Raw genomic sequence first — 26,744 nt, forward strand, 5'->3', positions numbered from 1 at the left:
TCTGCATTAATAGATCAAATGTTTGGGTTTAAAATAAAGTCTTGGGGGGGGGGAATACTTCCTGTTTCTTGCACTGCTCTCTGTCCCAGCTCCCCTCCTTTCCTTTTCCTAGCATACACAAACAGAAAAGAAACAGGGTGTGCAGAGTTTTGTTAGAATTCTGTTCCATTTTTTTAAAAAAAAAAAAACAGGGTTTAGGGTTTTCCTATTGAATAAAAAAAAAATGGCAGGCCTGCCAGAATTAAAAAGAAACCCCACTTCTTGCTTTTTTTCTTGATCTGTAGATGAAGCCTGCCTGTATAAAAGCACTAACTCGGATCTTCAGGATTTCCGATCAGGATAACGATGGCACCCTTAATGATGCAGAACTCAACTTCTTTCAGGTACCTCTCTTCTCCTTCTGTCGCCTGCTGCGTTTCATCTGTGGCTGTTACCTCCGTCCTAAGGAAAGCAAACCAGCCAGCCAGATCCAGTGGTGTAATTTTAATGCATTCCTTTCCACCCCAAAGTGGAAAACATTCCTGCTCACAGGAGGCAGAATGCCTCTTGTCTGGATCCAGTCCTTTATGCTTCACGGTCCCCCAGCCTTACGGGAAGGCTTTTGCCAGGAGGCAGAGCAGGTCTGCGGGAGGATAGGAGAGAGGAAAAGCTTGCAGCACTTGGGATCCTGTCTGCTGTCTTTCTCTTCTGGCAGGGAGAAAGAGAGAGAGAGAGAGAGAGAGAGAGCGCGGGGGGGACAGGGACGATACGATAGTGAGGAGAGGTGTCACTCTTCCATCTCCTAAGACTGCTATTTCAGCAGAAATTTCAGCCTGTGTGAGGGGATTGTTTAGCAGCAGCCAGATCGGGAGAAAAGCAGTACAGTGGTACCTCAGGTTAAGTACTTAATTCGTTCCGGAGGTCCGTACTTAACCTGAAACTGTTCTTAACCTGAAGCACCACTTTAGCTAATGGGGCCTCCCGCTGCTGCCGCACAGCCACAGCATGATTTCTGTTCTCATCCTGAAGCAAAGTTCTTAACCCGAGGTACTATTTCTGGGTTAGCGGAGTCTGTAACCTGAAGCGTATGTAATCTGAGGTACCACTGTAGATGTGGAAAATGTAGAGTCGCACCTCAGGTGTCTGGAATGGGAGCTTTCGGGTTCTTTTGGCGTCGTTTTTGTTTCCCCCACTGCCCATATGAAGGAAAGGAGGAAATGCAGAATCTAGGGGTTTTGTATACCTGAGATTGGGCAGGAGCCTATCCGGCAAAAACAAAAAGTAGCATCAAAGGAAGATTTCTCTCCATCTGCTTTCCCACCTATGGGATCTCTGCTTTCTACCTCTGGAAGAAAACGACTGTAAGACCATAAAAATGGTCCATCTGGAAAACGTTAATCACCCCCCTTTCCCAGTACTTCTGCTATCAAACTTATAGCCTTCCCCCAATTCAGATACTGTACCCCACCTTCAAATATGTTTTATCATGTTGATGTTTTATTGTGTTTTTAATATTCTATTGGGAGCCACTCAGAGTGGCTGGGGAAACCCAGCCAGATGGGTGGGGTATTATTAATAATAATAATAATAATAAGCTAGAAAAATGGGGACAGCCATTCAGCGCCCCAGGATTTCTGTGTCTCCGGAAACAGAGCTGCACACTCTGACTTTGCTTCTGTTGCCTCTGCAGGAAAATGACAAGCTTTGCCTGCCCTCAGTATTGTGTATGTTCGTGCTTCCTCCTATGGAGAGGCAGGGAGAAAATAACAGGGTTCTGGGGGTGCCTAATTTGAGTGCTTTCTGCTGGGAGACAGAGACAGAGAGAGATTGAGAAAGAGAGGAACAATACATAGGTGTGCAACTGCAACAGAACGCCGTGGGGCAGAATCGGTTCACACGCAGAACTCTGAGCTCATGCACACTACCTTCCACAGACAGAACGGCATCTTCAGTCTTTGACGGGTTTATGATGTATCCGAGGAATGCCAACAGCAGGGGAAGGGAGAAGAGATTTTTTTTTTTAACTGATCCTCTCTAACCCTGCAACCCCACCCACACCGCCCTGGAGGATTGGGGGGGACCCCCTTGGAACTGTGTGGGAGGCCGTGCTGGTGGGATGGTGAACTGGCAAGTCTTTTCCCTCTCTGCCAGCAGGGGCATCCCTTGAACAGAACTGCCTTTAGGAATGGAGTCTGGATCCAGCCCAATAAGCTATTTTATCTTGTGAATTGCTCTGAGACCTGTGGGTATAGGGCGGTAATTAAATTATAAATGCAGTGGTACCTTGGGTTACAGACGCTTCAGGTTACAGACTCTGCTAACACAGAAATAGTACCTCGGGTTAAGAACTTTGCTTCAGGATGAGAACAGAAATTGTGCTTCGGCGGCATGGCTGCAGCAGGAGCCCCGTTAGCTAAAGCGGTGCTTCAGGTTAAGAACAGTTTCAGGTTAAGAACGGACCTTCAGAACGTAATAAGTTATTCACCCGAGGTACTACTGTATAGATATAGATATAGATAGATAGTTCATGTGGTCATCGAATGAAATTTTATTTGCCCCCAAGCCGCTGCTTAACTACAAGACTGGCTTAGAAACTGTGATCTTGTTTCTGAGCCTGTAGCCATTGTTGGCACTATGTATTCAAACACCTTCTTCTACTGCAGGATCTGGTAGCTTGCTTGTTGGTATGAAAGTTGGGATTCTAACATGAGATCATGGGCTGTAGTGAAATGTTCCAGGCCACTGAATGTATATTACCAAGCCTTGGTTTGAAATAGTTCTAATATTCCTCCTTCTTCTTTTTAGCGAATTTGTTTTAATACACCGTTGGCACCTCAAGCACTGGAAGACGTAAAGAATGTAGTCCGGAAAAATCTAAGCGATGGAGTTGCAGATAATGGATTAACATTAAAGGGTAAATACTACATGTTTCTTCCTTGAAATATGAAGATGGGATGGACCCTGAAGATGACACAAGGATAGCGACAAGAATGCATTACTTAACCTCTTGCTATTTTTGAAGCCACACACAACTGCATGTTTTTAAGTGTTAATGCACCGAAGTGTAGTACCCATTATGTTATGGATATATTGAATTGTAGATAATGGGCTTGTCCACAAAACCTGTCACTCCAAAATGGCAGCGTCTTAAATTAGCTCCATCTGTGCATTTCTCTGCCTTTCTGGATATTTTCAAGGTTGAGATAAACATGCAAGCAAAAGTACATAGAGCACTTTCTTTAATTTTAGACCCCTCCCAAATTCACTATATTACCTGCCACCAAGAGGTGAGCTGGAAGAATCGCAATTACTATTTTCTTGGAGGTGGAAGCAGTTTTCAGTGTGCTGTCACTACAGCTGCGACTTGGAAAACTGCAAGCTTAACGCAACAGTTTTTACAGGAGATTCTTGGGTAACATTTTTTGGGGGGTAGGAGATTTTACTCTGAAGATTATTTGCTCACTCCAAGTGAGTGAGTTTGCTCACCCTCTGTTAACATCTAAAAATCCCAACACCTGTCATTGCTATGTGGCCAAGATTAGTAATTTAAGAACGTTCTTTTTTCCAGGTTTTCTTTTTCTACACACACTATTTATTCAGCGAGGGAGACATGAAACAACCTGGACAGTATTGCGACGTTTTGGATATGATGATGACCTCGAGCTGACACCAGAGTATTTATTTCCTTTGTAGGTATCAGTAGGGTTTTTGTTTTTTAAAAAAGTCGAAATGCAAATAATTGTTATACATTTGAAAGGTAGGTTCCTTAATCCAATGCAACATCTTCATACTTAAATATCTTATGTGTGTATGCATATGTTGGATAGAACTACATTCATATTGTTTCCCTCGTGCCCTGTCTGCTTGTGGACATCTCGCAGACACTTTTGTAAGAATAATAAAAATGTTTCTTGCTCTCACCAGATTAAAAATACCTCCGGACTGCACAACAGAGTTGAATCACCATGCCTATTTGTTCCTCCAAAGCATTTTTGATAAGCATGATTTGGTAAGCTTTTAATCTGACTTGGGCTGTTTTTGTAAGGAATATTCATTGCATCCTTCTAGCAATGTCTCTACTGTTGAAAGTATTGGGTGGGTGGGCAGTGGGGAGAACACTCTGAGACCCATAGAAATCTCCTTTACCCTAGGCAATAAATCAAAAGTGTTTATTTCAAGGTCTCACAGGTCAAGTGACTGTGTTACATAACAGGTGTTTCCCTGTCCAGGAGGTTCATGATCTAAGCCAATAGAGGCGAGGCTTAAAGAATTATGGAAAAGCAAGGGCATTATGGGGAGTTATTCGACTGGCTTAGTTAATTATTTTCTGCTTTTCGTGATTACCATTCACTTCTGTTCTTCTATACATTGCTTGCAAGCCCATATTTGTTTCTTAAACAGAACACATCTTTGTAAATAATGAATAAATAAAAAGCACCAGTGTTTCCTAATTCTGTTTTCAGGACCGAGATTGTGCTTTGTCTCCTGATGAACTCAAGGATTTGTTCAAAATCTTCCCTTATATGCCGTGGGGACCAGATGTCAACAGCACTGTTTGTACAAACGAAAGGGGGTGGATAACGTATCAGGGATTTCTCTCTCAGTGGACGTAAGTGTGACACTTAAACTGTGAAACTTCCGTATTTATTTTGCTTTTTGAAAGGGCTGCCAGAGTTTGAGGGGTGGGCAAGGAATGACTCCTCATAATCGATCCAACCAGTTTAGCTTTAAGGGCACAAAGTGATTTGACAAAGTCCATTCAGGGTTTGAAAGGGTCATAGCTAATTTGTACAATCATCAGAAGCGGCTAGTAATGTTTTTCCTGTTTCCTGCTGCAGGTAACAATCTCAGGTGACTGAAGGCTCTCCCTACCTTCTGAAAAAACAACAACCTATACAGTGGTACCTTAGTTCTCAAACTTAATCTGTTCCGGAAGTCCATTTCAAAACAAAAGCGTTCCAAAACCAAGGCACGCTTTCCCATAGATAGTAATGCAAAATGGATTAATCCGTTCCAGACTTTTAAAAACAACCCCTAAAACAGCCATTTGACATGAATTTTACTATCCAAGGAGACCATTGATCCATAAAATGAAAGCAATAAATAATGTACTGCAGTCACGTAATCAATCAGTCAGTAGCTGAACTGGGTTCCACACAGTCACAAAAACAAAACAAAAAGAACCGCAAAAATGCAAAATAAATAGCAAAAACGGGCAGACCTCAGCATAACACACAAAACGGAGCACATTCGGCTTCCGAAAAATATTCGTAAACCGAAACACTTACTTCTGGGTTTGCAGTGTTTGGGTTCCAAGGTGTTTGGGTACCAAGGTGTTTGAGAACCAAGGTACCACTGTACACTGACAACAAGCACATTTGGAAGAAAGGGGTAGGATTTCAGTCTAGCCTAACATGTTATTTTTCTATCTGTAGGGAGCTTTTTGGTAGGGTGTGTGGAGCTTGTAGCTCTAAGTCTGCAGTCCGTGAAAAGCTTTGCCAGTTGATTCTGCCATAGCTGAAAGCTAGCAAGTCTCCCAGAAAATGCCTTCTGAGTTTGCTTGCTAAAACTTCTTGTAACGGCAGCTTGACCAGGAGACACTTAATTACTGTGACTAGAAGTGGTAGGGAATGGCTTTGCTTTCTGCAGACAGAATGAATGCCCTTCTGTCCTTCCTTTCCATTCCCTGTTTTTTGCCAACTCCTTGCCTTTTTGAGATAATGCATGTGAAAAGATAATTTTTTCAATTACGTTGGTTTCTTTACAAGTCTTTGTAAATGTATAGGCTTACTTCATCTTTACATACAAATATTGAAGTGCCTTATATTGGAATTCTAGACTCAGAGGAATTTAGACAACTTAGAAAATTAATTTTTTTGTTCTCTCCGTCAGACTAACTACGTATTTGGATGTACAGCGCTGCCTGGAATATTTGGGCTACTTAGGATATTCAATATTGACTGAACAGGAATCGCAGGCATCAGCAATTACAGGTAACAGCCTACAATGCTGCGCTGTATTTTGGAAGGATTATAGAAAACAATTTTTTCACTGCTTAGTTTCCTTTTCCCTTTCAATTGAGGATGTGCAACATCAAAGGGCAGAGTGGCAAGCCGTGAAGTGATATGCATGACACAAAAGGAAGGGAGAGGCATCTACCTGTCCAATAATGTGTAGTTCAAAAAACATATGATTTTGTCCCATCCATCTTCTCCCCATCCCACCAAATCCACTTCATTGGCTACCATTTCTGGAGTGTTGGGTAAATAATGGTGCCAGTATTGCTGCATCAAAGTTTTTTCAATTTGTTCTTCAGGAGACTTTGTTCAGCACCACCCATGAACCCTTCTGTCAAGTGGGGGCTAGAGGAAAGGGTCGCTGGAACAGAGTAACCAGAGTCAGCAAACTTTTTCATCAGGGGGCCGGTCCACTGTCCCTCAGACCTTGTGGGGGGCCGGACTATATTTTTTGGGGGGAAATGAATGAATTCCTATACCCCACAAATAACCTAGAGATGCATTTTAAATAAAAGCACACATTCTATTCATGTAAAAACACCAGGTAGGCCCCACAAATAACCCAGAGGTGCATTTTAAATCAAAGCACACATTCTACTCATGTAAAAACATGCTGATTCCTGGACCGTCCGCGGGCCGGATTTAGAAGGCGATTGGGCCAGATCCGGCCCCCGGGCCTTAGTTTGCCTATCCATGGAATAGACAGTTCTGCACAAAAAATGTTGGATGGTTGGCTAGTGAGCCAAGAGGGGCAAAGTGTTGCCAGGTCTAGAGCCTAAGCTGACCACTTGCCTTTAAGGGATATTTCTGCCAGTTGTTGCTTTGACCATGGCAGCAACATTGTGACTGTGTTAAAAGTTAGCAGTGAGCAAAGAGGTAGTGGACTGGGTATTGAATTTTGCATATCAAATAGCTAATCATAGAACTGCAGAGTTGGAAGGGACCCTGAGGATCATGTTGTCCAACCCCTGCAAAGAAGGAAAAAGCAACTGTCCCATGCGAGGATCACCATCCATTCTTCTCCCCTGTTGCTAGCTAGACCCATCCAGAGTACCTTTAGGGTATTGATGGTCCTGTGTCCATATAATAAATGATCGATTGTACTTTTACAGTAGAGTATTTGGACAAATGTTTCCACTGTCACTTTAAAGCACAAGGACAGCAGGCTCCAGGAAGTTAGCTGGGAAGTTCGGAAGAATTTAATTTAATCTCTTCGTAAGATTGTTACCTAGGAAATATTTGGTTATAATCCAGTTGGCTGCCAACTCTGTAACAATATAAGTAAAGGTAAAGCTAAATGACCCCTGGACGGTTAAGTCCAGTCAAAGGCAACTATGGGGTTGCGGTGCTCATCTCGCTTTCAGGCCGAGGGAGCCGGCATTTGCCCACAGACAGCTTTCTGGGTCCCTTTGCAGAAGTGAAACTGATCCAATGGAAGGAGGGGAAGAGACTTTTTTTGCCATTTCCCTCCTGCACCCCCCCCCAGTGCCATTTCTCACACTGTTCTTGACCTCCCCCATCCTCCAGATTTCCATGGAGCACCCGGTTAGCTAAGTTCTCTGGATCCCAAACTCTTGATTCTTTTATGGTTGTGCACATTGTTACAAAGCATAGTATTCCTGTGTCTGTAATATATACATCTGTGTGAAATCTTCTCTCCCCCCCCCCTTTTAAAAGTAACTAGAGATAAAAAGATTGACCTGCAGAAAAAACAGACTCAGAGGAACGTGTTCAGGTGCAATCTAATTGGGTTGAAAGGCTCTGGAAAAAGTGGAGTCCTCCAGGCATTGCTTGGAAGAAACCTAATGGTAAGAATTCTTCTGTTCTTTATTAACAGGTGGTAGCCGGTGACACTAAAACAGTACAGTCATACCTCGGGTTACAGACGCTTCAGGTTGCGTTTTTTCAGGTTATGGACCACCGAAACCCGGAAGTACCGAAATGGGTTACTTCCGGGTTTTGGCGGTCGCGCATGCGCAGAAGCGCTAAATCGCAACCTGCACATGCGCAGACGCGTCACTGCGGGTTGCAAACATGCATCCCACACGGATCACGTTCGCAACGCGAGTGTCCACTGTATTGTGGTTAGGCAGTAACTGCTGCCTTGCAAACATAACTCTTTTCACAATCTATCCCTTCTTTTGCTGCTTCTCTTTCATTCACCCCCTGTTTGTCTGCTCCCTCTTTCTGAGGTGATGGAGAACTGGTCAGTATTGAGGCTGTTTCTCAAAGGCTAGAAGAAGTGTCTAGGGTACTTCCACAGGACTTATTCTGTGGGTTTGGATTATGGCCAAGAGAGAAAGCGACAGATTTTCTCTAGAGTGCTCCATCTGGACCAGAGAAGGAGCACTGCAGAGCTGCTGCTGTGGTGTGTGTTTGTCAGAGTTCCCGCAATATGTTCTGAGAGAATCCCAGAGTCCGCCAAGCACTTCTGAGAGCTTGAAAGCTCTTTCCGCACCAGGAAAACACAGCGCAAAAGGAGCATTTAAACTCTCTTGCCTTGCATGCAGTTGATTTGCGGGATTTCAACTGGCCAGCTTTCAGCCACGTAAGGTTGAAATTGCGCAAGTTAATTGCGCACAAAATGAGATTGTACTAATTTTTTTAACACAGTTTTCATCTGAGAGACTCCTGATTTATCGTTCGGCAAATTAGGATCTGTTCTTTTCTGATTAAGCGTAAATTAGTTTGTTCATGAAATAAGCATTTGCTTTTAAAATAATGGAATTCTTTTGTGCTTTCAGAGACAAAAGCATATACGTCCAGAGCACAAATCTTATTATGCAATTAATACAGTCTATGTGTATGGACAAGAAAAATACTTACTGGTAAGACTATGTCATTATATTGGCATATGAATATGAAGCATTATTCTTTCATGCCTCTTTTCAGAGTATCAGTGGAATTGTATAAAAGTTTTGCAATCCATTTAGTATACAAAAAAAAGTGCAGTGTTTACTTCTGACACCATACAAATGCATCAATTGTGAAACATCTTGCTATTTAGAAATTGAAAGCTGAAACTGCTTTCTTTCATGAGACTTGTATTTCATGCACTGATTTTTGGCTTTGTCTGGTTTGGGCTTTGATTTGTAATACAGTATTTCACAGGTGAAACTGTATCTATAATGGGGCTGCCATAGTCCAGAATTTCCGGAAATCAGAAAAAATGTTCAGGAAAGCCCGGGCATATGGCAGTGTTGGAAGTGTTGGTTTGGGGGCGAATTTCCTATTAAAAAAACACCTTTTGTGTCGGGATTTTTACTTTTTGAAATATGGCAACCCTAAATTCTATATTATGCTAAACTGATTTATGGTGGTGAAATCTTCAGGCACAGATGTAATAAGGCTGGGCCATATTGTGCATTCACTATCCCTGCTTCTTTAGCAACTGCACCTATTTTTCCACTGCCACATGCCTTCCTTTATACAGCAACCTTAAGGGCTATCAAGTACACACACAGTTCCTTTCTGCCACCTAACCCTTAACTTCTTAAGCATTTGCCTGCTGCCTTAGGATTGGATAGGCTATGAAGAAATGGTTGAACAATGATATGCTACTGTTAGATGGCAAGTGTGGCTGCTCACGAGTAACCAGGCAGGACTCCGACCTGTCTTTTACAGGTTTTATTTAGGTGCAAACTATTTACAGTGCAGAACCCCAAAGTTCATGTCTGCCTCAGTCGCTAACAGAATCCGGGAGTGCCTGTTTCCTGGACCTCCTCCAGCATAAAAGCCTCGTTAGGCCCGCCTCTTCCTTCCCTCTTTGCTCTTTAGACTTCTGTGCAGGGTGGGTGATGGAGGGGCGTGCTTCCCTCCTGGCCGCCTTTGCCAGGAGTGGTGCTGAGGCTCCCACCAGCATCCTCTGGTCCTTTCACCTCTTCCCCACTGGAGGTGGGGTTTTCCTCATCACCGGAAGAGGAACTGCTTCGCAAGATTTCCGGAGGCTCCCTGTAAGACAACTGCCCCTCTATTTCCCGCCCCTATTCTGATAGCAGTTCCCTGACATCCACATTTAAAGTGGTTTTGGGACAATGAAATACATGGCATGTGACTTTTGATCTACCAGGATGTGTAAGTACAGGCAGTTATATGCCAGCAAGTCTGCATCTTACACAGTATTCCGAATAGTGATGTGTGCAGACGTATCCCACAGGTCATTTGCAATGGTAACTCTCGACTTGTGGCTTCTTTATGCAGCATGTATGTATGTATGTCCTGTTGAATTCATATGAAAAGATCACTGACTGCATTTAAAATACACACATATAGGCATACAGGCTCATTCGCTCCAAGAAATCTTCCTCTCCTAGTAAAGAGTGGCCGATCCATGTTAGTTGCATTTGGGTACATTTAAAAGACAAAAACGGGGGGACCTGAATGTGAAAGCAAAGAAGTATGCTTGATGCTTGCAAAGTATATTTCATAATTTTTTATCTCTCCCCCCCCACCCCTTAGTTGCATAACGTTTGTGAATCTGACTTCTTATGTGATTCTGAAATCATGTGTGATGCTGTATGCCTAGTTTATGATGTCAGCAACCCCAAATCCTTTGAATACTGTGCCAGGATTTTTAAGGTTTGTATGTTTTACGTCTCTCTTCTAAGAGTTACAAAAAATCTAGAAAATAAATACACACACAAAAAAAATACGTATCTTTTAGCAGTATAGCAAATAAATGTTGCAGAAACATGCAGGTATTGTAAATAATACGTCAAATGCATTTGACTCAAGATAGTTTGTCTCCGCCCCCTTCCCTCTAATCTCTCTATATCTTATGTTACAAGAGGGAGGGGAATCAGCTTTATAACCTGAACTCCATAGAAGAAGGGCAGTATAAAAAAAAATGAATTAAAAACAGGTTACTATCATCAGGGATGTATTGGCAGGAGATTTGGACTCGATGGCATTTTGAGGTACCTGTGATTCTCACCTGTACTTGGCAAAGGGAAGTATGATAGGTTTCCTCTTAAGGCTGCTTTACGTGCAACAGGATTCCTACAGGAATAATGTCTACATTGAAATTTGCAATAATTGTGCATGTAGATTTATTGTGTGTGATTCTCCTTCACTTGCGTGGATGCTCTGGAAAGCTTTTATTGACTGCGCCTTCTTAGCAAATGTATACACACTGATTTATAGTGTTCAGGATAATGCCATATGGAGTCTAATTTGGTACTTTATTTTGCGAGGGAAGCATTTATCATAAAAATAAAGAGATTTCAGGCATTGTTCACAATATTTCCCCAACAAATAGTTTCTTGTGTAACTTCAAACATTTCAGAATATCAAAGATTTCCCCAAATTTGATTCAGATAACAACTTCAGATTAAAAAGAATCATATACCTCAATGCGGCATTTTCAGCATAGCTGCTCCCAAAAACTATCTTCATTGGAGAAGTGCTATGGAGTATAATATATAGTCGTACTTGGCTCCTGAACGCCACAAACCCGGAAATTTGCAAACTATTTTTGGAAGTTGAACATTCGACGGGGCTTCCGCAACTTCTGTTTGGCTGCAGGAAGCTCCGCACTTTGGTTTCCGAACATTTTGGAAGTCGAACAGACTTCCGGAATGGATTCCATTTGACTTCCAAGGTACGACTGTACTGAATTTTTTAATTTTTTTGCTGGATCAGTCTCAATTTCATATCTAAAGAAGCAGTACATATAGATTATTTTCATTCCTTAGGCTGAATGATGCATTCTAGTCCACACTTCTCTAAGTTTCCGAACTTCTATGTCACATTAAGCATTTGTATACAACAGTTTTGGGTTTAACTCTCTGTAAGAATCCAAAAGCAGTCTTGCTTTGTGATTGCGGGACATGGGTTGTGAGATTATTGTTTGAGGAAAAGCTTATAGAAAGCCCTTTTGGATTTGCATAAGGACAGTCAGTGTGAATAAGTAGATTCTATGAATTTTCCCCATTTGTATATGTTTTCTATTTTGTGTCTGTCTGTGTTTTGCTTTGTTTTTTATTTAAATATTTAGCAACACTTCATGGACAGCAGGATACCTTGCTTAGTGATAGCTGCCAAGTCAGACCTTCATGAAGTTAGACAAGAGTACAGCATTTCCCCGGCCGAATTCTGCAAAAAACACAAAATGCCTCCACCACAAGCCTTTTCTTGTAACACGGTTGATGCACCGAGTAAGGACATCTTTGTTAAGTTGACAACGATGGCCATGTATCCGTAAGTACCCAAAGAACCCCAATATTCATAACTGCATGGATCATGACAACTTTGCATGTTGTTGTTGTTGATGTTGCCATAAGGATGGAACTCTGTGCCTCACTGAAATTTGTGTTTAGCAACAGAGGGAGATGTTGGTGATGCAACTAAACAAAGAATTTTAATGCTGAATTGGCCAATAAATGCAAGTAATCTAAATTGACTGCAAAAAGCTCCTGCGTACCAACTGTTGCACGTAATGTGATTTTGAGAAGTTTGTCTGAATACATTGCAGAATCGCATCTAGCTTAAAGACATTGGGTTCTATTCTCTCCATAAATGCATGCACTGCCTTGCTCGTTGTCATTACTCATTCATTAACGAAGAGTGTTGAGCATGTCCCAAGGAGACTGGACCCTCGTTTACTGGGAATCAAATCAAATCAAAACTTTATTGCGGTCCAAAGACCCACCAAACAATTTCAAAACTAGATACAGTTAAAACGACCAGACAGACAGATGGAAGAAACCAAGGCAGTCATTTTGTTTTATCTAGGGCATAATGATCTTTGTTTCTTATAACCTCTGAAAGAAACTTTGCCACGGCCAGTGTAATATCATTTGACCTGTCTTCCAAAAGATATTTAATGTGGGAGGCTTCGGATTTTCCCGGCTAATTTGCCAGTAAGGGTTTGATCAGTTGATCCCTTGCTTGCTCATATTGCCCACAATGCAATAGGATATTCTTCATACAGGCGACCTCCTGGGAACATAAACAAAGCCTATTCTGATGGGGGATGCCTCTCAGTCTGCCATTTAGAACTTCCGAGGGAAAGACATTTAGTCTGGCTTTGGTAAATAAACTCCGATAGGTAGGTACAGACAAATTCCTAAGGTATGAGGATATCTGAAAGTCGTACCAGTATTGGATTCCAGCTGCAACCAGGCTGCAAATTACATAAGATCGGGATCGCAGGTTGCTATGTGAGATGTCCCAAAGCCTTTGCCTCAGGGATTCAAGGGCAGTGTTACTGGGAACCAAAACAGGTATATTTACGGGGGGGGGGGGGGCCAAAACACAAGGCTTCAGGTAAAACATTTTTTTCCCTTTTTGGAAGTCCCCAACACTGTATATTTTCACAGATGAAGAAGAGCTGAACCTCAAAATATAGACTTGAGAGTATTTGGCTCTTATGGTGGTATCTGGTTTTTCAGTATTAGCACATTTCCTCAGTAGGCCTTCATAAATATATGGGCCAAGCTCCAAGAATCGTGAAACTAGTTCCAGGTGTCCAAGGTGGCTCTGGGTTCAAGAGCAGCGCTCTATGCCACATGGCAAAACACTTCCAAAATGGAAGGGAATTGGAAACAGATTTTGAAACGTGACATGGTAGTCTGCTATTCAAAGAAAATTCCCTGAATCCTGCTAGATGTAGCCAAGCTCTTAGGCATATGTAAACTCGTTTTTTGGATCACAGTTATGTTTCACCACAGTGTTGCGGAGGGCAGCATGTTTCTCGAATCCTTTTTATTTATTTATTAGATTTATATACCTCCCTTCATCATAAGATGTCAGGGCGGTTCACAGAGTAAAATACAGGATAAAAACATGGAAATAAGTAAAACGAAATGGCAAAGCAGTAACCGCACCTTCCCACAGACACATTAAAAAGGCTGTAGAATATTAATCAGCCAAAGGCTTGGTTGAAGAGGAATGTTTGCCTGGCACCTAGAAATATATAAAATGCACACAAACATAAACATATTAGATATACAGTTGTACCTCGGAAGTCGAATGGAATCCGTTCCGGAAATCTGTTCAACTTCAAAAATGTTTGGAAACCAAGGCGCAGCTTCCGATTGGCTGCAGGAAGCTCCTGCAGCCAATCAGAAGCTGCGTCAGACGTTTAGGTTCCAAAGAACGTTTGCAAACTGGAACAGTCACTTCCGGGTTTGCAGCGTTTGGGAGCCAAAACGTTCGACTCATAAGGCATTCGGGATCCAAGGTACGACTGTGATATAATGGGGAACCACTACAGAGAAGGCCCATTGTACAGAGAAGAACTACAGAGAAGACTACTGCTAAAAAAAAAAGGCTCAGTTTTCTAGGGTGGGGTGTAGACATTGGTGCACATACTGGACAGAGCAAAGACTTGTCAAATAAGAAGTGCATGGTTTCAGCTTGGGATACTGGAGCAATTGCAGTTGCCTTTCAGAATTGGAGCTCCTGGCAAGCTGGAAGCAAAGCAACTTGAAAGTATTTTTAACTCTCCTCTTTTTAAATAACCACACTACTCCAAGTTACATGGCACAAATCCTAATTACAATACTTATTTACAGCAGTAGTAAGCTCTATAGCGTTGGGACACGGGTGGCGCTGTGGGTTAAACCACAGAGCCTAGGACTTGCCGATCAGAAGATCGGCGGTTCGAATCCCCACGACGGGTGAGCTCCCGTTGCTCGGTCCCAGCTCCTGCCAACCTAGCAGTTCGAAAGCACGTCAAAGTGCAAGTAGATAAATAGGTACCGCTCCGGCGGGAAGGTAAACGGCGTTTCTGTGTGCTGCTCTGGTTCGCCAGAAGCGGCTTAGTCATGCTGGCCACATGACCCGGAAGCTGTACGCTGGCTCCCTCGGCCAATAAAGCAAGATGAGTGCCACAACTCCAGAGTCGGCCACGAGTGGACCTAATGGTCAGGGGTCCCTTTACCTTTACCTTCAAGCTCTATAGCAGAGCTTTACATACTTTTTAGACATGCATCATTTCGTAACACAGTAATTCAGTTTTACTAGCAAGGAGCGTGGGGAGCATGTGCGTGAGACACCTGCACAAGACAGCCGACACACTAGCATGTCGCGACACACAGTTTGGAAAGCTCTGCTCTATAGAAAGGTAGATATTGATGTGAAAAAATGTGACACCCTCAGGAGGTTTCAAGCTGCACATTTGCTAAAGCAAGCTGGCCTACAGTCACTGTTAATACTGTCATTGTTTTCTGCGATTCTTGCACCATATTTTCTCTAGCAGCACCATAGGAGTTCTCTTGCTTTTGTTTATCTCTCTTTTGGACCACACTTGTTGCTACTCAAATTTAATAGCTATCCTACATTTCATGTAGATGCTTGTGAGCCCAGAGATTGAATGCTTCTCAAAGTTGCTGTTTCTTGAACTAAGCATCTTGCTCTGTTGCCAAACAAGTTCAGTCTGCAGACTTTGTGAGTCTGGTAGGTCTAACCTTCTCTGCGTTGTTGGTTTAGACATCGCTTAAAATGACAGGTTCATTATAGTACAATAGTGGATATTCAGTGCAATCCAAGACTTCACTGGAACAGGAACTTTTTGTTTTAGTTTTATTTTTCATTTTTTTCTGTGAGGGACCATGTGTTTGCCACAGGGACTGACCCTCCAGGGCTAACTACATGCCCTGTAAATCTTTCAATAAAGTTGGCAATAACCTTGTCCTCACATCTAGTAATCAAATGTAGAATACCTTCAAACATTCATTTTCCATTTTTCGGTCTTGGAGACCGAATCAATTAATTCTCCCCCCCCCAAAACCACTTTTAATGTTCCTGTGCTCCTGTGCACTTGAACATCATTGCTGAAGGGTTATGGCTGTCACTTGTTCAAATGGGTTAATTTGATTGCTTTCACCAGGAAGTCCAGATTTTTGGGGGGTGAGGTGCAGAAGACATCTTAAGTTCAGGCTCCTTTTTAAAAAAGTCTTCCTCAATGCATTTGGCCCAGCTGGAATAGTCAAATGTTTTGAGAAATATATGCAACAGTGTATTTGACTTTCTTACCTTCCCTTTCTCTTTCCCCAATTCTTAAGCATGTGTGTGTTGGTTGGGATGGAAGAGGTAAGGGTAGCTGTTGGCTTCATGAAGTTGTTCAGTTTCAGTAGCAGGAGAAAGGAACTGAATTCCATTCTTTCTATGGATTGTGGAGGAGTTGCCTCTTGTTAAACAAGAGCATATTACATTCTGCTTCTCTTTCTAAGCTCTGTATAAAATAAAAGTTGAATCTCCCTCCCTTCTCTCTCTCTTCCTCTTGTTGGGGATACAGGCATGTGGGCACAACGCACTTTTCTAAAATAGTCTCCTCCTGGAAATCTGTACAACTTTAGCCTACCCTTGCCTCACTTTCCCCCGGAATGTAACCAGTTTTATCCTCACCGCTCTTGGTTTTGGCTCAGCCCTGGTTTCTGCCTGAGATCTCAATTCCTATCCTTCTGTGTGTTTTTGCAGCCATGCCCGATTACGCTGTATGTGCACCTGCAACAGGTGTACATTTTGCATCTGTCAGAACCTCCTCAACTCAGACTTGCTGCAATCTGTAAAGAACAAACTCTTCACCGCAGTTCTTAACAGGTCTTTGATTTTTATTTACTAGGTACCAGGCGTGCTTTAAAAGTACTTTTATTAAAACAAATGGTTGAACTTTGTAACTGAGACACAGGCACTTTGCTCCATATCCACTGAGCAGGCAAATGTACCCGATATACAAGCTTTTCTCTTCAGGTAGTGCTTATCCTAATTGGCATATTGAATCTCAGCCATTTAGCAAGTACAAAAGTAGCTTAATGTAGCTTGCTAGAGAGCTTGGGGGGGGGGGGGAGACAAGCCCTTGCTAGTCATTTCATACAAAATATGCAGCTTTGATGTAGATTTTAAAATTTCTATGTGCAGGCAAGTTAAGACATGAGAAACACTGTACAGCTCTGGTCAGCAACTAAGTTTCCCACAAGGCAATTTGGACAAGGGAGTGGACCAGTGGTACCCTTGACCATAAAAGTGACTTGCCATTGGGTTCTATTACCTCTGAAACCATTTTCACCATGATTTTGCCTCTTGTTCAGCAACCAGGTGGCTAATTAACATCTTTTAGGGGGCTAGATTTGACCGAGAGCTTCTGGTTGCTGACCTCCATGCCCACCGTACAGTCTAAATGTGTGTATATTTTGGTTTATCGATATGAGTCAAAATCACTTCCAGAGTTTAGAGCACAAATGCTCAGTCCCTGCAAATGGATATGGTGCGACGAGATCTGTGGCATTAACAACAAATTCCTCCTTTAGAAAATAATCCCTACTTACATAAGTTTTACGAATGCAGCTGGGGCGAATCGTTCTCTGTTCAAGACATTCATATATTTTCTTTAGAAAGTTACTAGCAACAAACTAACACTGGCTGAATACTTTTTTAGTACAGTAAGCCCGCAACTTGGATGCATTCAGCTTTATGCGCGTGGCAAAAAAACTAATAATAATAATAATAATAATAAAGGGGCGGAAAGGTTCCAGAAAAAAGGTCTTTGGCAATCTCACCTGTCATTAAACCCAATGGCTTTAGACTATACGCGATTTTGGCTTTTGGGGCACGATCCTTGGAACGTGAGTTGCAGGCCTACTGTATTACAAACAGTCCCGCAGCTTACCTACTATGCTCCTTGTGTCTGCTAAATCCTTTTTTTCTTTTTGCGAACATAGAACAGGATTTGCCAGCGTTCACTAGTATCAGATCAGACCCAGCAGATGAATGGGAGTTAAAAATCAAAGTATATCTCCATGGCGTAGTACAGGGTTGGAGTTGCTGGGGCTGGAGCTGGGTCCCCCCCCCCCCCCCGCAGCTAGGGAGAACTTGTTTAACAGACAACAGTATAGGATAATTATAATTCTTATATGCACTGGGAAACACCCCGCCCCCCAAAAAAATCGTGAATTGCTTTACTGTGACATTCGCTCTATTGCGGTGGTCTGGAACAGAACTCGCAACATCTCCGAGGTATACCTGTGTACTCCCTTAGCTGGTAGCCTTGTTTTAGTTGCCTGTGGTTGGAAAGCAAAGTTTAAAATGCATTATGTAGCTTGATTTGTAGAACGTCGGCTAGCAACACACACTGGGTGCATGAAGGCAGTTCTGTTTTCCAACAAACATTTCACTACAGCTTTTCATTAACTGTCTATTAGGAAGATCTGTAAGGAACATGAAAGTATTCGTGCGGGGGGGGGGTCTTCCATAGTCGGAACCCCTCACCCTATACCTATGCCACTTGTTCCTTCCAGCTGCAGAGCTAGCTATTAACTGCAGCTGGAAAACTTAAATAGGAAGCCAGTCTCTCAGTTGTTTTTCAGAAGACTCCTGGATAGCTTAAGTGCTCATACCCAGCCTCCCTGCAACCCAGGCAAGAAGAATGAGGTCATTACCCTGACCTCTGTTTAGATTAGAGCATGGTACTGTGCCAGCAACAGGTCTCAAATCTTACAGTTCTCCTCATTCATCAAGATGGGCACTCAAAAGAAAATACAATCTCCTCTTGAGGGCAAGAGGGGACGGAAAGGTTGGGGGGCGGTTGTTCAGCCGGAGCTGGGTGGGCAGAATCTGAACTCGGAGCAAGAGGATAAGGATCTTTCCCCTCGATCCCCAGATAACTTTCTGTCTTCATTGTTTGAGACCTGGGCCTGTCGGGCTCCTTTTTTTGTACCCACGGCTCTTCCACAAAATAAGCATTGCTACACATAGACATTAGCAAGTCAGGGAGAAGGCTTGGCTAGATGATTTCATTCTGAACCTAATCTTTCAGATGTTTTGGGTGTGGGTCTGTTTGCACGGAACAGCATCAGTCATGTGAGCTCCCACCCATAGACTGAAGTGGCACAGTGCAGACATACAGTTTTTCACCTCGGCCACTGTTTATGAGAACCTTGGCTTGAGAAGTTGTTGAACTCCAGCTCCCATCAGCCCCAGACAGCATGACCGATTGTTATGGATGATAGCCAGACCGGAACTACGAGAATCTTAGGTACTTTGGCTGAGAGAAACCTGCACCTGAAATTTGGGAAGGCTACAGGCAATGTCATCTAACTTTGTTAAAATCTGGTTCAGAATAAGAACAGAGTACAGTCATACCTTGGTTGTCAAACGCCCTGGAACTTGGACATTTTGGCTCCCAAATGCCACAAACCTGGAAGAGATTGTTTCGGTTTGCGAATGTTCTTTTGGAACCCGAACGTCCAATGGGGCTTCCATGGCTCTAATTGGCTGCAGGAGCTTCCTGCAGCCAATCAGAAGCTGTGATTTGGTTTTCGAACGTTTTAGAAGTCGAACGAACTTCCAAAATGGATTCCGTTTGACTTCCAAGGTACGCCTGTATTCTAAACCTCCACTTCTTTGGCTCCTTATTTGTGTGCAGTAACTGCTTTGCGTATATGCACTCAGAGCAAAAAAAGGGGGATCTGTCACCTCTTGAGTGCATATGCAAAACTGCCTGCAGGTTTTCAGGATGTGTGCATAGCCTATCTGGGTTTTGCTATTTCCCCCACTGCCTCCATTTTACTAGGTGGCACACCTATGGGAGGTTTATGTGTGAGTCCCATAGAAAGAACAGTGTGATAAGTGGTTCTGTAGTTTCAGAGAACACCAATAGTTCTCTTCTCAGGAAACTTAAGAGTATTCGTGCCTCTCCTCTATATATTTCACTGATCTCAGTGGGACTCTTCGAGGTAAAGGAGGAGAGCATTGCAGCCTTGAATTAGAGCAGACACACTTTTAGACACACTTCTATTCTTTGTGATGGAACTGTTCCCAAAAAGAAAGTGCATTCCATTAATTGAGGTCTTATGAAAATGAATTTCTGGACCATAAGCCTGGAAGTTTGATGATACTTTATTCTAGCTGGTAAGCGGGGAGCTGCAAGACTGAAGTTGTAAGCCTCATGTCACCCTTGGGGGTGGAGTGGGCAGCTGTGTGGGGGGCAGAGGCAAAAAGCCGACAGTATGCTTCACAGGAACTTTTAGCAAGTGCTCTGGATCCACAGACCTTTTAGAAAGAAATTATAAAGATGGAAAATCACTGCAATGCTGAAGTATATCCTGTCGTGCAGGGGTGTGGAGTCTTTATCAGCCGAAAGGCTGCACTCTTTTCTGGGGCCCCTTTTGAGGACTTTTGCCATTGGTGGGCGGGGCCAGAGGCAAAAGTGGGAGGAGCAGCTAATGATTACCTTTATATAATCGTCTATTCTTTATTGTTTCTTCTGAACAAGCAAGAAACATTGACATATTCAAAGGACAGATTCCAGGAAGGCAAAAATGCCCAAGGTATAAAGCAGACTGTGTGGCCTGGGGAAAGTTTTTGGGGCAAAATAAAGGGTCTGTTATTTGGCTGTAGGTTCACCACCCCTGGCACAGTTGAATGCAGTAGTCTTGGTTTGAGCTTTCCAGGAATTCTGACTTTAAAGAGTTGATTAGGAACATGACTGATTAGGAACAAATACTGTACACCACATGCCTTCGATAAAACAGTTGAGCCATGCTGGATTATTTTTGTTTCATTCATTTTCTCCTTTTAGGTGTTCATTTTCATTTGTCTGGCTGGCATTTACTCTCCTCTTGCTGCATTCTTGTGCCTCTCTTTGAAAACGACGTTTCTTCGTGTGCCTTCTAATTCCGTGTGTGTGTTTCTGATCCATCAGCTTGGCTGTTTCCATTTGGTTGTCTGCATGTCTTGTATATATTGGAGGCTGATATTCTGTGTCTGCCTTGTTGCCTTATTCCTCTGGCATGATTAGCGTTTTACTCTGGCCGGAATCCCTTCATGGGTAAAGTTGAAGCTCAATATGATGGTAGGAATTTCCATCTGAGAGGTCATCCCCCCCCCCCATCTTGATTCTTTGAAGCTGAAAGCCTATTGGAAAGGCTTTTTCTTAAAATAAATAGAGATTGGCCATTGTGTTAAAAAAAGAAGAAGCAAAAACCCAAGTGTTTTCATTTTTTTGAGTTTCATAAATGGAAAAGAGCTACGCATCTCCAGTTACATGGAATCAATATCTTGGTATGTTGCGTTGATTATGCGCTGAGCCAAGAATGATTCCAACTAGTGTTGGTGAGCCATCTTTATCTCTCACTTTAAATTACCGTATTTTCCTGTGTATAGAACTTATGGGGGGGGTTTTACAAAAAAAAAAAGTTTGAAATTGGGGCTCGCCTTATACATGGGTAGTGCTGAGGGGTGTTTTCTTAATTTGGAGTCCCCAAAAATACAAGGGGGCGTCTTATACACGGAAAAATAGGGTATATCCTCACTTTATATTCTCTACCACCCTGAAGATTTTTTTAAAAGTCACAATTCTTTGGCTTGTTTCCCTTTCTTTTTTAAGAACAGGCAGCCCTGTTCAGGGAAGTTTTTAATATTTAACGCTGTATTGTTTTTAATACTTGATTCGGAGCCGCCCAGAGTGGCTGGGGAAACTCAGCCAGATGGGCGGGGTATAAATAATAAATAATAAATAATAATAATAATAATAATAATTATTATTATTATTATTGTTATTATTATTATTACTGATGCTGTGGGAAATGATTATGCTTCCCAATTTCTTTGCCCCCTTCCAAAGGTGTGGCATTGGGACTACAAAGATCAGGAACAAACCCAACATGGTGCCCTTCACATATTGTCGGACTCCAACTCCCAGCTGGTCTGGAATCATAGGAATTGTAGTCCAGGAACCATAGTGGCTAGCCCTGCCACACATGGCATTTTAATTTACAAGTGCCTGTCATTGTTGTGTGTGGCAGGGCCCTTATTTCTTCTCTCCAAGCTCCTATACCTCTTGACCCACAATGTTGCCTTCATTTGAGGGTTGTCTTTGATGTGCTTGATTCATCCTCCCTCCATCTTCATGAATGGCCAATTGGTATTTGCAAGTGTGACGCTTGATTGGACAAGAGGTTGGATTATCGATTCAACACTCAGTATTGATGGCAAGATGAGCTGTATCCTTCTTTGTATGAAGTAATGTGTAACTGGGGGCTTATGAAGCCTCCCCACATTTTATAAGCTTTACTGTATGTCCTCCTGAGTTCTTAAGAGTAGATTTAAGTCTGTGCAATCCTGATCCTGATTATTCATTTGGTTTGTCTTTGGAAGAAGCTTGTCAATATTGTGCTTACTCTTTATCCTGGCAGGCCCATTACAACTCAGTAGTAGACATACAACTGTAGGCAGGTAAAATAAATAATTAGGCCAAATCAAATACTTGCCGTCTGTTTTCTTTTCCCTTTTTTCAGGAGGATCTCCCCCGTCTTGTTGCCAACAAGCTCCCAAATTTCTTTTTAAACTCTATTGAATTCAGAGAATTATGGAAAAGTGTGGTTGAGGAGAATGTGGTTGAGGAGAATGTCTGCTTGACAGAGTTTCAGAAGTGCAACAGGTTAGGGTAGGCTTTTGAAAAGGAATCTAGGAAGAGAAAATAGTGGATGTGTATCTCTGCATTAGGGATGTGGGTGGCGCTGTGGGTTAAACCACAGAGCCTAGGACTTGCTGATCAGAAGGTCGGTGGTTCGAATCCCCGTTATGGGATGAGCTCCCATTGCTCGGTCCCTGCTCCTGCCAACTTAGCAGTTCAAAAGCACGTCAAAGTGCAAGTAGATAAATAGGTACCGCTCTGGCGGGAAGGTAAACGGTGTTTCTGTGCGCTGCTCTGGTTCGCCAGAAGCGGCTTAGTCATGCTGGCCACATGACCCGGAAGCTGTACGCTGGCTCCCTTGGCCAATAAAGCGAGATGAGCGCCGCAACCCCAGAGTCGGTCACGATTGGACCTAATGGTCAGGGGTCCCTTTACCTTTACCTTTATCTCTGCATTGTGACATGAATGTGTGGCAAAATCCGTCAGATAACTTAGCTGTGTGCAGTCACAATCAAGGAAAGAAATGGTTGTAGAATTCTGCCTAGTGTGAACTGCTGCTTAATTTACTGTTATGTGTATGACTTATCTGGGCGTTTAAAGGCAGGTTAGTGATATAAAGCTTTCCTCATATTTAGCGTGCAGGAAGTCTGGAGTCTTGTCATAACTCTTCCCAGTTTTCTAGTTAAGGCTACTAAAACTTTGAGGGAGCGAGGATTGAACAATGTGTTAGACCAGGGGTCAGCAAACTTTTTCAGCAGGGGGCCAGTCCACTGTCCCTCAGACTTTGTGAGGGGCCGGACTATATCTTGAAAAAAAATATGAATGAATTCCTATGCCCCACAAATAACCCAGAGATGCATTTTAAATAAAAGGACACATTCTACTCATGTAAAAACATGCTGATTCCTGGACCTTCCGCGGGTTGGATTTAGAAGGTGATTGGGCCGAATCCAGCCCCTGAGCCTTAGTTTGCTTACTCATGTCTTAGTCATCTTGGCTTCTGCATGTTCCTGGCTTGTTGAATAGCATCACATTCCCAGGCAAAACTAATGGTTCTGCTCAGTTAATGCTGCTGGTTTGTTAACTTGTCTTATGACTGCTAGTTAGCCCAGTTACTGTGTTGAATTGACAGTGTACAAAAATAGAATATCTGTTGCTTTTGTTTGGAAAGCACAGGCTGCATTTATTAACATAAAATGCTTGTTTTGTTGATTAAATAAAAATGGTCTTTCTGAAACATTGGTAAACCCTTGTGCATGTGCTTTTAAAAAAGGAATGTAAAAGCCTAATTAATACTGTACCTGTATGATCTAAAGAGATTTTATAGGGTATTAAAGTTGCACTGTAAATGGCTTTGTAAAACTTTCCTGCTTATCCTAAACAAGTTGAAGCCACTGTTCCATAATCACATAGGATACTAATACATAATCCAGCTATTGCTTTACATCCCCCTCCCTTGAAATCTTTAGAAATGAAGGGAAAAAATCTGTGCTTTAATCCTGGAGGCACTGTGTGCGAGTGACTCCCATGTTTTGAGAAATTGGTTGATTACCTGCCCTGGATGGGGCTGCACTTCCTTTTTAAGAGCAGATACATGGCCTTGAGGGGCTTCTGGACACTGTTTTGTCACTGGAGGCCCAGGGAGCCTCAGTAGCTAGAAGCACCTTTTACCAGGTGTGCCTGGTACAACACATACAGTCATACCTTGGATCCAGACCATCCTGGAACTCGGACGTTTTGGCTCCTGAATGCTGCAAACCCGGAAGTGATTGTTCCGGTTTGCAAACGTTCTTTTGGAACCCAAACGTCTGATGGGGCTTCCGTGGCTTCCAATTGGCTGCAGGAGCTTCAGCCAATCAGAAGCCGCAGTTTGGTTTGCGAACGTTTTGGAAGTTGAACAGACTTCCGGAATGGATTCCCTTCGACTTCCAAGGTACAGCTGCACAACTGTTCTGGACCAAGGGACCCTGACCACAGTGGTTTGGGCATCAGTGACTTAAAAATTGGATTACTGCAATGCACTTTATGTGGGGCTTCCCTTGTGCTTGATCCAGAAACTGCAGTTAGTACAGCAGCTGACAGGAGTGAGACCCTGTCAGCATATAACGCCTATGCTTAGAGATCTGCAGTGGTTGCCTATTTGTTACTAGGCCAAGTTACGATGGGTATATAAAGCCCTTGACACCTTGTGTACTTTCAGGATTGCCTTCCTCGACCGCTTTGATACGTTTTCAATTACTTGTTCTTTAACACTTCTTGATCATTTTAATATGGTTACTATCAAGCAGCATATAAATTTTGTGAAGTAAATAAGATAAATGGAATATATCTGCTTGTGCTGGCACATGCTGTATGCTTGTTCTCGGAACATCTCTGCTAGCACGGGAATTTTTTGGATGAAATTGTTAGGGTTCAGTTCTTAGAGGCTAAAACTAAATTTGAGACTGGTTGTTCCAACAGTTAAGTAGTGCAGAAGTGCACTAAGCACCCATCAAAGTCAGCACAGATATATTCTGGTCTTAGGAAAATATGTTTGAAGTGGCCCAAACTTAAGTTTTTAGAAAATGCATTTGGTGAAACTTCTATCTTTGGGTAAACAGATGCTTTCTTGGCTGTTTTCCTACATCACCATCCCCAGTTCTCAAATACGTTTCAAAATAAAGAGCTTTGCTTATGGATGGCATTTAGCTGGCTGGGAGTGGCTATTCTTCCCTTCTTTCATTTTGTACTTTGAGGGCACGAATACTTGAATACAGATATTATACACATGAAGTGCACAGCAATGTGTAGAATTAGATTAACACCTTTTTAAAAACGGGGGGAAATCCTTTGCCAGCTGCTGCTTCTGAGGTGTTTTAGACGCACCTTAATTCTATGTGTGACTTTATGGGGCATGCTTCTGAATATAAGAAGTAAACAGTGAGAATCTGCTCCCAACACACTGTAAGAAAGCTATTTGCTTTCTTTCTTTTTCTTTATGAATATTTCGTATGAACAGAGTATGTTTGCCTTGCCTAGCGAATGGGGATCTTAAGGTAGCTTCCTGTATATTTAAACCACAGTAGAATAGATAGTAGGGATGCTGGTGGCGCTGTGGGTTAAACCACAGAGCCTAGGACTTGCCAATCAGAAGGTCGGCGGTTCGAATCCCCGCTACGGGGTGAGCTCCCGTTGCTTGGTCCCTGCTCCTGCCAACCTAGCAGCTTGAAAGCACGTCAAAGTGCAAGTAGATAAATAGGTACCGCTCCAGTAAACAGCGTTTCCGTGCACTGCTCTGGTTTGCCAGAAGCGGCTTAGTCATGCTGGCCACATGACCCGGAAGCTGTACGCCGGCTCCCTCGGCCAATAAAGCGAGATGAGCGCCGCAACCCCAGAGTCGGCCACGACTGGACCTAATGGTCAGGGGTCCCTTTACCTTTACCTTAGAATAGACAGTGGCACACTCACATAATAGACAGTGGTACACTTAGAATAAAACCAGGTTTTGTGAGGAAAACAGGCAGTTCCCAGGCTCATTTACCCCTCTTAATGCTAATGAGGGACCAAGGGGACATTTGGTTAACAGCTGATTCTCCTCTGTGCATGTCCCAATTGCTATTTTTGCTTTGTCGCTCCAGCTAGGCTAGAAGACCCTGGGAGCATTTGTAGGGTGAGAATTAGTTGGCCAAGGGAACACCACACATCTCCATCCAAATGCCCTCTTCTCATTTTCATTGAGTGGCAGGCACATTTCGGAAACCTGTTTTGTGGCGTAACGTTCTGCCCTTATGATGGCACCACTTGACCTTGCACAGTAATTCTATGCTTTATTCAAAAAAGCAGTGTTTCCATGCATACTGTAAAACTAAACAAAGCAAGCATACAGAAGCACAACACAAAATCAGGAATAATGAGTGAGTGTGGATCCTTTTAACACTGGATCATGCATTTGAAAAACTTAAATCTCTACACAAGTGGAAGGAAAACAAATAAAATACGGAACATTCGAGTTTGGAAGCGAAAAACAATCCATGTGATCTAACTTCAAATTTTCCCAACAGCCCTTCTGTAAAATTAAGGCACATTTCAGAGATAACAAACAAAAAGTTTTTTTGTGAGTTAAAAATATCTCTGAGGAATATCACCTGTTCTTTGGCAAGAATGCGGGATGAATTTCCGTGTCACCTGGCAATTCTTTTGCTTGGGATGGCTGTAAAAAAAATAAAAAATACTTTCCTTTCCTTCCACTTTGATAATTAATTTTTACGTGCCACTTTAATAACCTGCACACAAAGCAAAGGCTCTCCTTGTTAAAAAACAGACTGATAGCTGACTTGTAAGCTGTGTTGGTGCGTAACTTGACTGTTTCTCGCCATGCTATGAACTGCCCACTGTGTGCATGTGTGTAAAAA

General features: G+C 42.7%; 1 protein-coding gene and 1 long non-coding RNA gene across 5 annotated transcripts in view; one reads left to right on the top strand and one right to left on the bottom strand.

Annotated features, from left to right (window-relative positions):
* RHOT1 (ras homolog family member T1) overlaps nt 1-26,744 on the top strand; it is a 54,033-nt gene that overhangs the window by 22,688 nt on the left and 4,601 nt on the right. For 2 of the 4 annotated variants that reach the window (XM_080994543.1, XM_080994544.1), the window contains exons 9-19: nt 285-383; nt 2,785-2,893; nt 3,548-3,668; nt 3,904-3,988; nt 4,443-4,588; nt 5,872-5,972; nt 7,674-7,804; nt 8,741-8,824; nt 10,455-10,574; nt 11,992-12,194; nt 16,419-16,541. In XM_080994543.1, coding sequence (XP_080850669.1) covers nt 285-383; nt 2,785-2,893; nt 3,548-3,668; nt 3,904-3,988; nt 4,443-4,588; nt 5,872-5,972; nt 7,674-7,804; nt 8,741-8,824; nt 10,455-10,574; nt 11,992-12,194; nt 16,419-16,541 — 1,322 coding nt within the window. Of the gene's footprint in view, nt 1-284; nt 384-2,784; nt 2,894-3,547; nt 3,669-3,903; nt 3,989-4,442; nt 4,589-5,871; nt 5,973-7,673; nt 7,805-8,740; nt 8,825-10,454; nt 10,575-11,991; nt 12,195-16,418; nt 16,542-20,517; nt 21,006-26,744 lie in introns of those variants that run through there. The other 2 variants (XM_080994545.1, XM_080994546.1) reach the window with 2 other exon arrangements.
* On the bottom strand, nt 21,117-26,740 carry LOC308471288. The gene is made up of 2 exons (XR_013982879.1): nt 21,510-26,740; nt 21,117-21,314 (listed from the first exon to the last, which is right to left on the bottom strand). It is a non-coding gene; the product is annotated as an uncharacterized lncRNA (long non-coding RNA).

The sequence above is a fragment of the Podarcis pityusensis genome (genome assembly GCF_964106645.2).
Source record: "Podarcis pityusensis genome assembly, chromosome: 2".
Classification (NCBI taxonomy): domain Eukaryota; kingdom Metazoa; phylum Chordata; class Lepidosauria; order Squamata; family Lacertidae; genus Podarcis; species Podarcis pityusensis.